General features: G+C 42.5%; 1 protein-coding gene across 1 annotated transcript; it reads left to right on the top strand.

Annotated features, from left to right (window-relative positions):
* The first annotated feature begins 7,006 nt into the window (after positions 1–7,006).
* Positions 7,007–16,116, top strand: LOC140998279 (sodium-dependent neutral amino acid transporter SLC6A17-like). The gene is made up of 11 exons (XM_073468509.1): positions 7,007–7,289; positions 10,998–11,155; positions 11,823–11,949; positions 13,154–13,335; positions 13,425–13,535; positions 13,626–13,867; positions 14,109–14,301; positions 14,384–14,576; positions 14,850–15,009; positions 15,106–15,268; positions 15,700–16,116. The coding sequence occupies exons 1-11, from the start codon at positions 7,007–7,009 to the stop codon at positions 16,114–16,116; spliced, it is 2,229 nt and encodes a 742-aa protein (XP_073324610.1).
* Positions 16,117–17,624: the final 1,508 nt, after the last annotated feature.

The raw sequence follows: 17,624 nt of genomic DNA, 5'->3' as shown, positions 1-17,624 counted from the left end.
ATAATAACTCAAGATCTCAAGAAAACAAATGAAATTAACTCGTTATCACGGGAAAACGGAGGAAATAAAATGTATGAATGCATGGCCCTTTAGGGCTTCCATAGAGACAACAAGCTAACGTGTGTCATCTATTTTCCAGTAATGCGTAGCGTATAGGCTAGTATTGTATGTTTGTTTATGATCAAATACCTGCAAAATGACATTCCCATCAGCCTCTGCACTTTGTGTGTAGTGTTAATTAGCAAATGTTAGCATGCTGACACTCTAAACTAAGATAGAGAGCATGGTGAACACCTGCTAAACATCAGCTTTGTTAGCTTCAGCATTAGCTCAGTACAGCCTCACAGACCTGCTAAAATGACATCTGGTACTGAATGAACATATTTCTATTGTTTCACCAAACCACACACTGCATTTGATCACAGTGGGAGTGAAGTGGAAGTATGTGCATTAGAGGCAGGTATGAGTGAGAGGACATGGGGTAAGTGAATGCAGAACAAAGCAGCAGCTCTTCCAGCCCAGATGGGACTGTTCGGTCATTTGCTAACCAGAGAGGGCAGCAGCGCCGCTGTGCCAGCAGTCCCACAGGCCTGCAAGGCTGCTGACGCAGGCTTGATAAATCCTCGAAACATTGTGTGAGTGTTTCACTGAGTGACACACCACTGTCCACTTAGCAGATGCCCTGAAGCATCTGCTACTAGTTTTTGTGGAAGTATTAGTTTACAGTCACCTCATTGTCATGCTTTATGATTGCAATCCTTGTTTTTAAACTGGTTTTATCAGATTGTATCGTTCTGTCCAGCTTGTTTCAGATATGTCTTCCATTTTCCTCTCTGATATTTCTTGTCAGACATTTTCTCCCAAGAGACGAGGTGACAAAAGGTTGTAAAAGCAAATGTGGGGTGAGAAAACACTCCAGATGATCATCTTTGATCCACTTGTGAAACTTGCTCAAACAAGAGGAGAGAAGTCGAGCTAAGGAAAGAGATGTGACACAGTGGATGAGGAGCTATCAGTATAGTTTAATCATTAAAATACTCATGATTTGGATTAAATAAATATTGATCTCCATCTGTCACCTATAGGTTGCCACAGAAACTTCAGACCCAGCAGGTCACACCTGCATTTCACATTGTTCACAAACAATTTATGGAGGGGGGATGCAGAAAGGAGAGTGCAGAGATGAGACGTCTGTCATATGATCCTGAGGTTGCCACAGCAACTGCTCCCGGTAGTCAGCCTGGAGAAGGTGCGTCAAAAGCGTCACCGAGCGAGGACCAGATGTAGAAATAGAAAAGACGGATCAGACTCTGAGCTCGACTTGGATGCTACACTGAGGTGTGTTTTTGGTAAGAATATGAGATATGAGCTGTGATTCAAATGCACTGTAGAGGTCATATGTTATGGAGTCGGTTCAAAGTGTGTTAGTCAAACAGGAGTTAAAAGTCACTTAAATCCACATATTTACTGCCCTTTGTTATCTATCATCACTTAGACCAAACTCCACAATGATGATAATGATGCAGATGAAAAAGCAACATCAAGAAGCAAGTGAGGAAACACATCTGATTAAGACGACCGAGGAGGGAGACATGGGGGACAAAATAAATCCATAAGGTCAGGATGAAAAATGGCCTCTTCCTCCTCTATCTCGGTGGTATTAAAGAGTATTCTGGTGGCTGGTGCATGATTTATGGTCCCCGGGGTGACTGTGTCTGCTGCAGCCATGTCGCGTGTCCAGTGTCTAATAGAGAAACGACCACCCGGTGAAAGTCCAAAGATTTACAGGTTGATGGGGGAGATAAAGCAGTTAGTCAGAGATTAATGAAGAGAAGTCATTTATGAAGAGAGTAGATTTCTGTCTCAACAGATGATTTTGATAGAAACAGACTTTAATATCGATAAAATTGTTTTAAAATTACGGAGAGGGCAGTGATAAAAAGTAACTAAGTACATTAAGTCAAGTAATGTACTTAAAGGGTAACTCCACCAATTTTTACACATTAAAGTGTGTTTACAGGTCTCAGGGAGTACAACTACATATGTGATAAAGTAGTATGAAGTCTTTTGTGGCTCCAGAGGAAGCTGCATGTTATCTAAAAAATGCCTCCGGTGATGTCACTGAGTGACTAAATTGCATTGTGGGTAATGTAGGTGCCAGGTTTTAAAAAGGAAGGAGATTATGAGTGGACAGTATGAGAAAACAGATGTTTTTTTTGAGCACTAAAGCATGTAAACATATTCTAGTAGTGACCAAAAACAAAATGATGAACCTGAAAATGAGCAGAATATGTCTCCTTTAAGTAAACGATCTGAGTAGAAGAATGATAAACATAGAATAACAAGAATAATAACATATTTTCTCTTCTTCAAGTACAAAATGTCCTTCTTTTATCCCTTTCCCTGTATAATTCATTCATTGTCCATGCATTTATGATGAATTTAACTAATTTATTGATGATCATTCATTGTCGTGCAGCGGGAAAAGGATACAGCTCATCTGTTTCTCAGTATGGACAGTTAATACTGTGAACAGACTTCACTGTCACTATTATTTATGACCTTTACTGTGTTTTGTTTTTTCCCCTCTCTTCTATCCTGACAGGCGAGGGTTGAATGGCTTCAATTTTTTATCAATTGAGATGGGGTGTGACGAAAGCTGCGTCACACACTCACTTCCTCAGGTAGGAGTGGATAACCTTGACAAAACACGCTCACAGTTTTGCCCTCGCCCCCCCTCATCAGCATCACACCTTTTCACGCAGAGACGCTTGTGATGGCCGGAAGTGTCCAACAACAAGTGAGCGGCAGGTGATCGTTTGTCATTGTTGGTAACGAGCAGCACTCTGTGCGTCACGGTGCGTCCCGGACTCTCCACCCTGCATGTCAATTGTAGGCAGAGCAGCATGTGATGCTCCGTCCGTCCTCCAGTGTCCTGCGAGCGCTCACTCACAACCACAAGTGCTGGCCAGCGGATGTATTGATGCCTCTCTGCAGTTTTCCTCTGACATCTGTGCTCACAACAAAGCCTGGATATTGTTGATCGCTGCCAGAGACTCACGGTGAGAACGATTTTTTATTCTTACATCCCTTTAAGAGAGGCAGGACAGAGCAGCGTGTCGCCACCCGGATTCAGGAGGATGTTTATTCCTGCGGAAAGTTCACAGACAGCTGCTAAAGAGTTCAGCTTGCTTTCTTCACGCAGAGCTACGCTTGTTTCGAGTCCTGTCAAGTTGTTTGTGATCGTGTAAAATGTGCATCATGACCGAGGTGAGCTCGGGTAAACAACAGAGGTCAGGGAATAATCGCGTGTGACCTTGGGGGGTGTTTAAAAGTCGTCGCATCACTCGCGATGAGCGGTGAAAATGAGAGCTCTGCTGTCAGCATCAGCACCAGATGTGTCACATGAAGTGATCTGTGCGCAGGTGTTGATGAGTGAGGGCACCCAGGAGCTTCACAGCTGCCATGTGCGGCTGGATGCTGGAGTTTAAAGAGTCTTCATGAAGAAACAATGTTGATGATTAATTTCCTGATGTTTTACATCAACAGTGTTTAAAGTTTGGAGATCTGACATTGCCAGTTAATTTTAAATCTGTGTCAATACCAGTGAAACAGCTGATGAACCACTAACTGTAGTGTGTGTGATCAGACTTGTAGATGAGGCTGGTAATCACAGGATCAGTAATCGATTAATGAACAAGCCTGGACATTTAAACAAGACTGATTAGAGAAGCTGATACCTGCAGGGTCTGCTCCGGTTCATCCTGCTACGTGTTGTAATGTGTGACTGGACGTGGCCAATGTAACTCAAAGATAGATGTTGGTGATTTTGTGGCATGTTCTCAGTTAGAAGTGGTCGGGCTTTAACCTGCAGTGACCTTGTTGGTGCTGGAAAGTTACCAGAGTGAAGAATTAGTTCCTAACAGGGACTCTGATGCAGGAACATGCTCACAATACTAAAGTATGCTGTGAGAAAGACCCTGTGTTATTTACAGTCACTCAGATGGTCATGATGTTGCTTTGAACTGTGTGTCTTTGTGAGGGCTGACACAATAAGTCAACTTTCAATTACTTTAAAGCCAAAACATTTCAAAAACAAAACATTTCTTTATTCCAGGATGTCATTTGTGTCATATGTGAGAGGATGTCCTTTGGTTTTTGGACTGTTGGTTGAACAAAACAAGCAATCGGATGTTGTGACAGACATTTTTAACCTTTTTTTATGTTTTAGTAATTGTTCATGTCAGCTGTACTACGGCCAGGCTTTATATCAGTATCGTTTTGTGATATGAGACTATTATCTCAGATTATGGATATTTGGATAAAGGGTCAAAGGACAGAGGATGTCGTTCACTGTACAGATGATAAAGCCCACTGAGTCAATGTGAATGTGATTTCGGGCTATGTAAGTACGATTAGTCATACCTAATTAAACAGCACAGTATTGATATTAGCAGTGTGGCAATGTCACGATATTGAGGATAATTGTGAATTAAACAATGAAATATTGATATTGTGTTGATAACACATATATGATGATATCATTGAAGATGTTCGGTCTTGTGCGTCTTTTCTTTATGAGTTCATCTGGTTGCCTTTTTGCCAATAATTGACTGTAATTGTTCTTTTTGTGTGCTTTTTTTTTACAGTTATGGTTACAGACTCTCCCCACACTCGTATTTTGAGGGTAATGCATTTCCCAAAAAGAGACAAAAGACAGAGTAAACAAAGTTAAAGATAGATTTGATTGCTAGCAGTTTTTGCCCAAATTTCCAGAGATATCGCGATAATATCGTTATCGTGAATTAATTTGGCCTTCAAGATAATCGTGGAGTGAAAATCTGATATTGTGAAAGTTCTTGATTATTGATATCAAGGTACATCGTCAAAAATAGCATGATGATTTTGTTGCCCAGTCCAAGCATGTTTGAAGTGGTTTGGTGGAGATTTCAAAATATTGTGATATATATTGTGTTTCGCATTATTTTAATGCCTAAGCACTCGTCTTGGTGCACCCATTCTTCAAGTCCCATGTCCAAAAACATTGAGTCACAACAGAACATATGACATGGAGGACTGTTTTCCTGAACATTACCGCACATGTTATATTGTTCTTTTTACTTTTTGTACTTTTAACAGTACATCATTGTTGTCTTTAAACAGAAAATTAGTCTATAATGCCCCTTCTGCTGTGGATGTGTCCAGCTCATTGTGGTTTTTAATAGAAGTGACGTACACTATGTGGTAGTGCTGATAGTGGTAGTAATGATGCAAGCAGACTAAGAATAAATGACAAAGACGAGGCAGATGCTTGCACAAGTTATACAGTCACGGGTAAAACAGCTCTAACTCAGTACTGAAAATGTAGATCATCTTCCGAGGACGCAGATGTGCTCGACACAGGAGAAAGATAACATCGCAGGCTTTTTCCTGCCATGAAAAACGTGCCTTCACTGTGGCATAAAATCCCTCCACACTGACAGACTCTTCGCCGGCCAGGGTCATGTGAACTGTGTGTTTTTGGATTATTGGTTGGCTGAGTTGATGTGTTTACAGTTTGCCCGTGTTGGCTGGATGATGCGGCCTCTGATTGATATTACGTGTCTTGCATACTGTAGGATGGGATTGAATGACAAGACAGAAAAGCAGCGCTGGGGGCTTTACAGTTAATGCACACAGGATTATGAAGACTTGTGAATGGCTGTGGATTATTACATCATAGGCTCATCTTAACATGCACAGAGGAGGAAATCTGTTGTGGTGATGAAAAATATATAAGTGAGGGAAGCAAGTGCACAGTCTGAGCACCAAATAAGGACTTTGTGAGTGTTTGTGGCTCTCATGTGTTCGGAGTTTGAGTTTAGTTTTTGTCTGATGTAAGCAGTGACGACGAAGGCTTGTGTGCATCACTGCTGTTGCGTCATACCAGAGGTGCAGCATCATCCTCCTCCTTCATCCTGTAACAGGATGATGGTGACTTAATCTGTCACTACTAACACAGAGGAACAAAAGTCTTTATTCACAGTCTTTTTTTCTGTTCTGCATCTTTTTCCTCCTGCGTGTGAAACAGCATTTAAACAACCCACCAGCTTTGCAGTTTTACATTTCAGCACACGTCAGATTTTTATAATGGACAACGATTCACTCAATAAGTAATGAGCCTACGCGGGGGCTCGTGATGTGGATCAAGAGGAACACATGACGGCACTTCATCCAAAGCATCATGTTCACTTCCTCCATTACGTTTGGGTCGAACCAACCACTCCCTGAAAGAGAGGGGTGAGGATGGATGTTGCTGCGAAGCTTCCGAGGATTATGGGGGATTTACAGAGGGGGGGGAAAAAAAGCTTCACTAAAGTTAAGCTGTGCAGAACAGGGAAATTAAATAGAACAATTTGCAGGATTGGGAATTTTTGCGATGCAAAAAACGCTGCGTGAGAGACAAAGAGATGTGGTGGAGGATTTTTTTTTTTTGTTGTGTTTATTTACAGTATAAAGATTTCCCTGTTGAGTTTTTGTTGAAAGAGAAGGTTGAGTTAACACGCAGGTGTGATAAATGGTCTCCTGTCTTTATGTTGACACCTTTCATGGCTCTGGAGAGGCATAACCATGTGTTACAATCCTTATTACAAGCCTAACCAAGCACTAAATGGAGGAATAATTGTGTCAGCATCTGTGTGAAGTCTTATTTAAGCATCACAGCCTGTAAAAGGAAGCTTAAAATGACTGTACATCATATGATCCCTGTGAAACCTTCTTTTATTTATGTAATTTTTCTCCAATAATGTTTAGATGATGTCCTTGAAACACACATTTACTATGTGACCTTTCTGTTTCTCTGATGCAGGACTGAGCCCCTGACCTGAAATCACTCTCCAGCACCTCCCTCACAGCCACATCCATCCATCTCTTCTCCACTCTCTGCCTGTATCACTTCCTCCTGTTCGCACCAGTCTCCGTCCCCCTATCTCTTTCTCTCTCCACCCCCACCCCCTTCCCCACCCCGATGCCTAAGAACAGCAAGGTGACGCAGCGCGAGCAGAGCCATGAGCACGTCACGGAGTCGGTGGCCGACCTGCTCGCACACGAGGAGCCGCTCGACTACAAGAGCAGCGCCCTGAACGTCGGAGGGGCCGCCGGGAAGAAAGTCCCGCAGCTAGAGGTGCCCGAAAATGACGGACGCCCCGCCTGGAACAGCAAACTGCAGTACATCCTGGCCCAGGTGGGCTTCTCTGTGGGCCTGGGGAACGTGTGGCGCTTCCCTTACCTGTGCCAGAAGAATGGAGGAGGTGAGTCAGTGGCACAAAGGGACTGATTACATTACTGTCACTGTGCTCGACAAACAACATTTAATACAGAGTTCCTTCAGATGTTGTTGAAATCACAGACTTCAGCTGAATTTAAAGCCCACAGCGTTAGGATATTACCATGACCCTTGTGATGGTGGATAAAAAAAGGCAAGATGGCAGATTTAATGACACTGAGGGACACTGGGGGGCCTGAAAGCTTTACTAATAAACACGAATAACATCTGAATATTTAAAAGATTGTATAATCACATAAAAGATCTCCACATAGCAAGCTTAAGTTTGTGTAATGGCTCCGATTTTCCACATATAAAATCACATCAATACAGAAAACAACATTTTTCAGCTCTTCATGATTGTCAGAAAACAGCAAAGAATAGACTAACAAGAAGTGTAATCTGACACAACTTTATCCTTTGACCACCACTTCTTGTCCGTACTGAAATATGTCAACAAAAGTTGGATTGTCATGAGATTTGGTGCAGATTTTCACATCCATCCGGGTTTGTTTGATAAAGTGATCAAGAATGATTGTGTTTGGTGTTCAAGAACATTAAATCAGACTGAATGATGTTATATCACACAGGTCTTTTACATTAGTCATGGGAAAGGAGAGCTGTTTGAGTTTTGTTTTTGTATCAAGAAGCACAAAAGCTACAGAATGATGTGTTAGAGTTTATTCAATTTGTCCTATATCAACTTTCAAGTTACAAGTTTGTTTTTTTTTCTGTTATCCAAATTCATTATTCATACAATTTATTTATATCTCCCAAAGTGACAAATCACATTGCCTCAGGAGGATTTACAGTTGTACAGTTCATGACGTCCTGTGTCTTTAGATCCTTGGTTCGAGTGAGGAAACCCTCCAAAAAGAAAACCCTTTTAATGGGGAAAAATGAGAGAAACCTCAGGAAGAGCCACAGAGGAGGGACGTGCAATAGATGTTGCATGTAAAATCAGAGAATATACAGATTACAGTGACAACATTTCTGATGCATGTAGATTAAAATAACATAAAACCTCAAATAAAACATATAGATCAATTCAAAAGTTCTCATACTTGTCTCATGCATCAGTTTTGTGTTTTTCCATATGTTATGTATAAATATGGAAAAAAATATTCATTACACATAACATCAAGATGATTCTCACACTATGTCTCAGCTCTGTTTGACACCAGTGATTTGCTGTTGAAATCTTTTAGTTACATGATTGCTCATATATGAAGTCAACATCTGTTCAGCTTCTTATTTGACTGCCAGTCTTTCACTTTTAGCAGCTTAATAACCTCCAACCATCACAAACTACTTGTGATTTCCTTTCAGTGCAGATGTGCCAAGAGAGCAGCTGTAAATGTGCAGAAAACAGCCAAGTCTAAATATAGCTGCACTATTGATTACTACTGCCGGCAGAGCGGGCCGGGCTGAACTGCTACTCTGGTACACAGAGAAGAACTCGATAAAAAATCCTGACTGTAACTGTATAGTGACGAGCATTTATTTTGGTGCATGTAATCGGAGGCATACATAGTGTAAACCTGTGTTCACTATAGGAGAGAAACACCTCGGCATCATGGATTGATTGACGTGCTTCTGCTTACGTCGATCCGACTCCTTAAATGTTTGTGTGTTTGCTGCTTTACTGCCCGTGTCTGATTTACTGCATATAGGCAGGATTTACTGCCTTTACAGATGATTTATTGACACTAGGCTCCCAGACCTGTCAGGCTATGTGACCTGGCGAGTGGCCATTTTTCACAACGTAATTTTCTGTCAAGCGGCCAATTATAGACACATTAAAGGCCAGTGTTGTTTGGGATTTATCGCTGTGTGGGCTTCTCTCCCCTCCTCGTCACTTCTTCCCTCATTTCTCTCCCTCCATTATCCGTCGTATTTCACATCTATCAGGCTCCAGTTTAAATAACCTGTGATTTAGTGGTTGATCTGACGATCCTGGCAAAGCCCCAACACTTCTCACTACATTTAACCTCACTATCCTCTCTATTTCAGCCATCTTGATTTAGCCTTTCGCCTCCTCTCTTCTCTCCGCCTCATTACTCCTCCCTCTATCAAACGTGTGTTTGCCACTGTATGTAATTCCTACTTTTGAAGTATTAATAGTAGGCTAGTGCATGTTTTCCTGCTATAAGTCCCGGATGATGACTCACCCTTTGCACCTAAAACACAGTTGCATCCTGATTACGCGTCTCTGGATTAAAGCTGCAAAGGGACAAATTTAGACTTCCATCAAAATGAGAACGAAATTTCAAAGAATATTCATGAGTGGAGGCGAGGGTGATATATAAGAGAGGAGCAGGGTGCAGGAGGATGAATATCTCAGTGAATCACCATATCTTATATTGCAAGTTAAAGCAACATTATGTAACTTTTTGACCTTAAAATAACAGCTTCAAATCATGTTGATGGTATAGTGTCCTGTAATAGGATGAATAGTGTCTCTGTCTCAGCCACTCAGCCCCCCCATCACTTGTTTCTGCACAATGTAACTTCAGTGAGAGGGTAGGATCACAGCGGTACATACATTTACTTCAACATACAAGTTTACAACTCATAACATTGTTATGACGTAATGAGTTCTGTTTGTAGTCAGCACCTACATTATGTCTGACAAAGTGTAACAGACCTGGGATTTGTATTTTACGACGGTGGTGTTGCACTCTGCACCAATTTCTACATAATGTTGCTTTAAACTGATGAGAAATTGCTGAATTATTGTTCAAAGCTTGCAGGTTTTAAAAGACACATGAACAGGAAAAGTTTTGTCTAGTTACTAGAAATTACCAACACACTAAAAAAGCGTAGCTGTTGATCCCTAGTTGGTTCAAACTCAGTGAAAATCCACAATTTTATTCAACATAACAGTTTGTTTCATTTGTTCGCCTGTTACTGTAAGTTTAAGGAAAACGTGAGATGATACGTCAGAGAGTGAGGAAGGAAGTTGGTGAACTAAATAGAACATGAATAAACCTGTCAAACATTAGCATCTGTTGAAATTTCTCACATAGTCCCAGTGGTGGTTGTTTAACAATGAAGACAACAACTCGCTCGATCCTGCACTATTAATGTCTTTGAAATTACAAACTGTGGCTTTAATTACATACTGTGCGATTCAACCAAGCATGGAGAGTAACAAAATATATGTAACAGGATTATGTAATCAGGATACAAACAAAGGAACTGTATTCTGGTAAAGGTACAGAAAAAAAAGGTGTAGAGATTACAGATACATTCAGTAAAAGAGGGGATGACTAACAGGATTCAAATTTTAAAATAAAGAATGATATACTCATCCGTAACCATGCACATGTGCACACGTGACAACAGTCTCACAACAACAACAACATCAGTCTGATGTGAAACTGCATTCACAAGTTATTAAGATTAAATAAGAGACGTCTTACTGCTATTTATTTTCTCTAGTCTTTATCGGCACGTGTTTGGTATTGAAGTAATCCAAAAGTACAGAAAAGTAATCAAGTTACATTACTTTAATATTGTGATACTTGGATTACGTTACTGACTACATTTATTAACAGGTAATTAGTCAGGAATATATTTTTAAAGTAACCCTCCCGACCCTGGATGCAACCTAATACACCTGTCCTTTAAAAACACAACATGCAAGATTTAAAGGAGGCCTACAAAAACTGACAGCCTCCCTGTTTTCCAGGCGCCTATCTGGTTCCCTACTTCATCCTTCTCCTCATCATCGGCATCCCGCTTTTCTTCTTGGAGCTGGCAGTGGGTCAGAAGATCCGACGTGGGAGCATCGGGGTCTGGAACTACGTCTGTCCCAGCCTGGGCGGGATAGGAATGTCCAGTCTGATGGTAAGAAGGGAAATCACAGGTTTTTATCTTATTTAATTGATTGACTGTAAATCTATCTATCTATCTATCTATCTATCTATCTATCTATCTATCTATCTCTCTCTCTATATATATATATATATATATATATATATATTATGCATGTTTATGGAAACATGAAATCAATATGGCAGTGGGCAGGATAAAGTTACAGGAACATCTGGAGTCACCACAACAGCCTTATCTCTGCCTCAGCGTCTCTTGGGTTTATGGGAGGTATCGACGTGTTTCAGAGTGAAAGGTAGCCTTTCTTTCCAGTTGCACGGCTGGCGCAGAAGCAGCTATAAATATCTCGTAGAAGATCAGTGTTGAAAAGAGAGCGCTTTAATTATTCATGCTTTCCTCAACCTTATTTAGCTTGTGAATGTCCTGGCTGGCACGACTGCTCAGAAGACTGACAGCAACGCGGGACATGCAGAAAGCACGCTGCCTCATTTGCATAGTTTCCTCACTCTGTGCAGATCTCATTATACAATGTAGAGGAGGTGTATAAAACATGACACCTTATAGTTTTGATTTCTTTACTGTGATGTATGCTGGTTGTTTACATCACATAGAAGAGGGAATACTGTGAAATGTCTATAAACAAATAAACAATAGTTAACCATCTGTCTGTCTGTCTGTCTAGGTGTGTGGCTTTGTGGGTCTCTACTATAATGTGATCATCGGCTGGAGCATCTTCTATTTCTTCCAGTCCTTTCAGTATCCTCTGCCATGGAGCGAATGCCCGATCAGAAGGAATGGGACACTTGCCAGTGAGTGACATTTAATGTTAACCAACAGACAAGGAAAGTTATTTAAATACCGTTGTAGCATCTTTCGAATACAGAGGCGATTTACAGTCATTGCTTTACATGGAGCAGATAAATACTTCAGAACAAAATTTAAAGACACAATGAAGAGAGAAATCAATCAAAGAGTAAAATGATATTAAATAAAACACAAAAATACAACACAAGACTTAAAGGCTACAGCCACTACGAAAACTGGCTTCAAAGCTTCCACAGTAGATAGATGCTTTCATTTAATATCAGGAGTGCGTACATTTTCAGGATCATGTTTGCCACAAAATCCATTTGTGTCCTTGTTATAGTCAGTCTCTGTATATGTTTGTATATGGACCCCAGAGTTATTCCTCAACGGGCCACCAGGCTACAAGCTATAGGATTAAACTCGCCTTGCATGAAGCCGTGCAGCTTCCTCCTCTATCGACACACCTGCAGTAAGCAGATCAGACAAATTGTGTTAACTCGCTTACAACTTTCTGTCACGACATAACCCAGATTAAAACCCTCTGGAGTTTGATTAGGAGTGATAATAACATAACCCCAGGGCAGCCAAGAAACACTCAGCATGTGTATGACTCAGCCCTGCCGAGACTGCTGGCAGACAGACGAGGAGCAGAGATTCAGACTGAAGGACGCTGACGCTGAAGGACAGCAGCAACAGAAGTGTGTGTGTGTGTGTGTGTGTGTGTGTGTGTGTGTGTGTGTGTGTGTGTGTGTGTGTGTGTGTGTGCTTCTTATACACCTGCACCCACAGTGACACACAATGCATCACAAGGGAACCAGACAGTAAATAATCAATTAATTTAATTTAGCAATTAATTTAGCAGAGGGCGTATTGAAATCATCAGATTTAGATTGTGTTACATCTATAAAGAGCTTACACTGCCGACTCTAAACTCAGCCACACACAGTATATATCATCTCTCAGAGGTAACCAGAGGATATACTGCATGTGCACTGTAAAAATCTCAGGCGTTATGAATTGGAGGTTCACGCTCGGCATACTAAGCACACAGACGACCTTGTTGAGCTCCCCTTATGTCTGATAGGTGTAAACCAGATGAGAATTGAGATGTTGACCCTGAGCAAACATCCTCAATCTCATTATATTTCTGCCCTCTCTGCGACACCTGAGCCTCACTGCTGCATCTTCACACCCATTTCTCTTCAGTTGTGGAGCCGGAGTGTGACAAAAGCTCGGCCACAACGTATTTCTGGTACCGTCAGACTCTCAACACGACCAGCACCATCGCAGAGAGCGGCGGCCTCAACATCAAGATGACTCTGTCTCTGCTGGTGGCCTGGATCATCGTCTGCCTCGCCGTCATCAGAGGAATCGCCTCCTCTGGGAAGGTAACAGAGAGGATGGATGGCATGATGAGAGAAAAATATGACGTGTTTCTCTTTCCTGACTGTATGTTTTCTCTCTTCTTCTGTCACAGGTGATGTACTTCAGCTCTCTTTTCCCCTATGTGGTGCTGTTCTGTTTCCTGATCAGGGGTTTAATGCTGAAGGGATCAGTGGATGGTATCGCTCACATGTTCACCCCAAAGGTGAGAATGGCAGAGCTGCTTCTTCCTTGTGTGTTGAATCGTTGACCATGTTGGCTAAAAATACTGACTTTCTGTCTCTGCCTGTCACAGTTGGAGAAGATGCTGGAGCCCCAGGTGTGGAGGGAGGCAGCCACCCAGGTCTTCTTCGCCCTGGGTCTGGGGTTCGGAGGGGTCATAGCGTTCTCCAGCTACAATAAGATCGACAACAACTGTCACTTTGACGCCGTGCTCGTCTCTGTCATCAACTTCCTCACTTCTATTCTGGCCACACTGGTGGTCTTCGCTGTGCTGGGCTTCAAGGCCAACCTCATGAATGAGAAGTGTGTCGTCGAGTAAGTTCACATCTGTAAAAACAAACCCTCTGCTGGCCACAAAGTCTTTATGCGAAATATCAAAACACCACCTTCAATTTTATACTTATACATGAATGACTTGTCTTTATAATCTTTGTGTGAATGACAGTTTATGAAAGAGCGTTATTTAAAGCATCTGTTGAGAGCCACCACGATTACATTCCTTATGTCAACACACTTGACCAATAAAGTTCATGATTTTGTCCTTTTATTTTGGTAGGAATGCAGAGAAGATCCTGGGATACCTCAACTCCAACGTCCTGAGTCACGACCTGATCCCTCCACATGTGAACTTCTCCCATCTCAGCACCTCAGACTACGCTGAGATGTACGGCGTCATCAAGACAGTGAAAGAGGGCAGCTTCGCCCAGCTGGGTCTGGAGCCTTGTGTCCTGGAGGACGAGCTCAACAAGGTGAGTCTACATCACAGTCCTCCTACACACGGATCCATAGCATGTTCTCACCTGATTTCGCTCCTCTGCCGTCTCTCTGCAGGCGGTCCAGGGCACAGGCTTGGCCTTCATCGCCTTCACAGAAGCCATGACCCATTTCCCGGCGTCTCCGTTCTGGTCGGTCATGTTCTTCTTCATGCTCATCAATCTCGGACTGGGCAGCATGATCGGCACCATGACTGGCATCACCACACCTGTCCTCGACACCTACAAGGTCCAGAAGGAGCTTTTCACAGGTAAACCTCCACACTGGCGCCCTATTATGCTAATAGTTGAAACCCCTTATTCAGCACAGCGTTAAAACACTACAGGGAACGGGCTGCATTAGGAGCTGTATTATTGCTCCGAGTGCACTGAATACAAAACACTTGCAGGAAACAAAACAACTTACCAACAATAAAACCATTTTATTTTCCAATTTTCTCATCTATCAGACCAGAATCTTGTCCATTCTTCATCTTTTACTCTGAATGAGCGCTAATTCTTCATCTTCTCCGGGTTTGTTTCAGTGTGTTGTTGCATCGTGGCCTTCCTCTGTGGACTGTTGTTCGTACAGCGCTCAGGAAATTACTTTGTCACCATGTTTGATGATTACTCTGCCGGACTGCCTCTCACTGTCGTGGTCATCCTGGAAAATCTGTCTGTCGCTTGGATTTACGGCACAAAAAGGTACAACTGTGTGTCGGTCTAGGAGTGTTAAATAAGTGAAAAATGATATAAAGACACATGGTCATGACTGTACTTTTGTTGTTCTGGCTTCGTCAGGTTCATGCAGGATCTGGAGGACATGTTGGGCTTCCGACCATGCATGATTTATTTCTACCTGTGGAAGTACGTCTCCCCTCTGTGTCTCATTGTGCTCATCTCAGCCACTGTCATAGAGATGGCCATCAGCCCACCAGGATACAACGCCTGGGTCGAAGAGCTGGTCAGTCTGTGTGTTTGTGCCTGTGTGTGTGTGTGTTTTCAGCTGTCTTCACTCCAGGTTGTCTTAAATCACTGTAAGTCTCATGTGAAAGGAGAGTTAGTCAGTTTAGTGAGCTAGCTAATATACGTGACCAGCTCTACAAGGTTTCTGTTATGGGTTTCGGTGAGATGACATCACTTATGCAACTGTTGAGTGTGTAGTCTTTCTAATTACATATTTTCATTAGTTTTATGACAAACTGCGACTTTCTTGAGTTGAAAAATAATCTTTTAGACAAACTTCATATGCGTGATTCATTGCACAGTTCAGTTTTTAGCCTGCTTGAAGCCAAAAAATGTCATTGTTTTGGACCTCTACAATTAGAGAAACCTTTTTCTTTTGATTTTGTTTTTAAATTACATACAATCACTAAACCCTGTGTGTGTCTACAGGCTCAGGAACGCTTCCAGAGTTACCCTCCCTGGGCTCTGGCCATGTGCTTCGCTCTCATTGTAGTGGCCATGCTTCCTCTGCCCATCGTCTTCATCGCCCGTCGCTTCAACCTGATGTCAGACGGCTCCAACAAGCTGTCTGTCTCCTACCGTAAAACCATGATGAAGGACATCTCTAATCTGGAGGAGCAGGACGAGGCCAGATCCATCCTCGGCGCCAAGCCCGGCGATGCGCCGTCATCGGGGCCGGCACGCAAAGCCTACCTGACTCCAGGAACGAACAAACCTCTGGACCCCAACTCCCTGTCTCCAAACAGCTGCTACGGTACGGGCTACCAGAACGCTGCCATCAGCCCTACAACACCGACTACACCTACCATGCCGACCACACCTGTCACACCAGAGTCTGACTCTTGACTGCTGTCCAAACACCTCTCTGACACCCAGTCCTGTAGCACCGTTTACCTTTCAGCCATAAAGTCTGCGCCGGGGGTCACTGCAGCGCAGAGACTCCCTACCACTGTCCGACTAACACCACAAAACTGTATGTAGCCGCCCACGCTTCACAAAATAACACCAAGGAACCATCTGCAGCAGGAATAAAAAGCTCAACACTGAAATCAGGGTGAGATCAACAGTGATACACTGTACATCTGTAATCTGTTCTGTATTTACCATCACAGGGTTTAAGATGAAGTTTTCTTTGCCTTAGCATAAGGATCCTCAGCAGACACACATCCCTCCCACCACACGCACACAGCTGAATGCACATCCCCGTCTGCTGCACAGTGCAGAGGAGCTGAAAGTATGAATGTAGAGGAGCCAGTGAGGGTCCTGCTGAGTGAACAGGTTTTCACTCAGTACACTGGCACAGAGAGCCAAGATGAATGTGAGTTTAATCAAGTTGAGATTTAAAGCCTGTCAGTGTTTTTTCGTCACTGCCCTCCAAAGTGGTACTGTGTGTCAAAGCCATACAGTCGAACAAAAACAAGATCTTTACAGGAGACATATTATGTTTTTTCCTTTCCTTCAGTGATTTCTAAAAGTTCTTGTGCACGTAAAAGACCTTGAAAGCTAAAAAGTCCACACCGACAGAAGCTCCTCTCTCCCACAGAAAACACTGCTCCTGAAACGCCTCGTCAGTAGTCCCGCCCTTTAATTCTGTGACTTTGTGACATCACACTATATCACTGTGTCACACGGTGGCATACTTTGAGCCTAGCGGCTAGTTTGGCACGTAAGAATTAGTTTAGCACAGCTGCTCTGTTGTTGTTAGGGGTGCTGGGTCAGGTGTGTGTGCTCTGACCAATCAGAGCAGACTGGGTATTCAGGAGGAGGGGCCTTAAAGAGACAGGAGCTAAAACAGAGCGTCCTGCAGCACTGGACAGTAAGAGAAGACCAATGTGTTCTTTGAACATTAAGCATGTAACCCAATTCCAGTAGTGCCCAGAAATAAAATTATGAACCTGAAAATAAGCGTAATATGTCTCCTTTAACGATTAGATCTAAAGCAGTGATTTCAGTGAGTACATACAGTATGTCTGACATGCACTTCTAATGCCCTGAAACAGGAAAACACAAAGCTCTGTGTATTGTAAACTATGCTTACGGCTGCTCTAAACATGTCCATTTACTGTATGTTTCATTCTCTTCCATCCCCCGTTCTCTGCTGTGTTTTGTGTGTAGTCAGTATTGTTCTCCCTCATTCTGTAAACAGCAGTGTACAGGATCGTGATATGCAGTAGGATAACATAATTTTTGTTCTAAACCCAGTCAACCATTTCACATGCGTTATAACTTGCGGAAATCACTCATTTCAGTTTCTCCGCCAAAGAGTAAAACATAGACAACAAAACACTTGAAAGGACATTATGTTGAAGGTGAACTACAAAGAGTTTGTTTTAATTCTTGAGTTTTAGTGCAGC

This window comes from Pagrus major, chromosome 6 (genome assembly GCF_040436345.1).
Source record: "Pagrus major chromosome 6, Pma_NU_1.0".
Taxonomy (NCBI): domain Eukaryota; kingdom Metazoa; phylum Chordata; class Actinopteri; order Spariformes; family Sparidae; genus Pagrus; species Pagrus major.
This window is presented reverse-complemented; position numbering and strand designations above follow the sequence as displayed.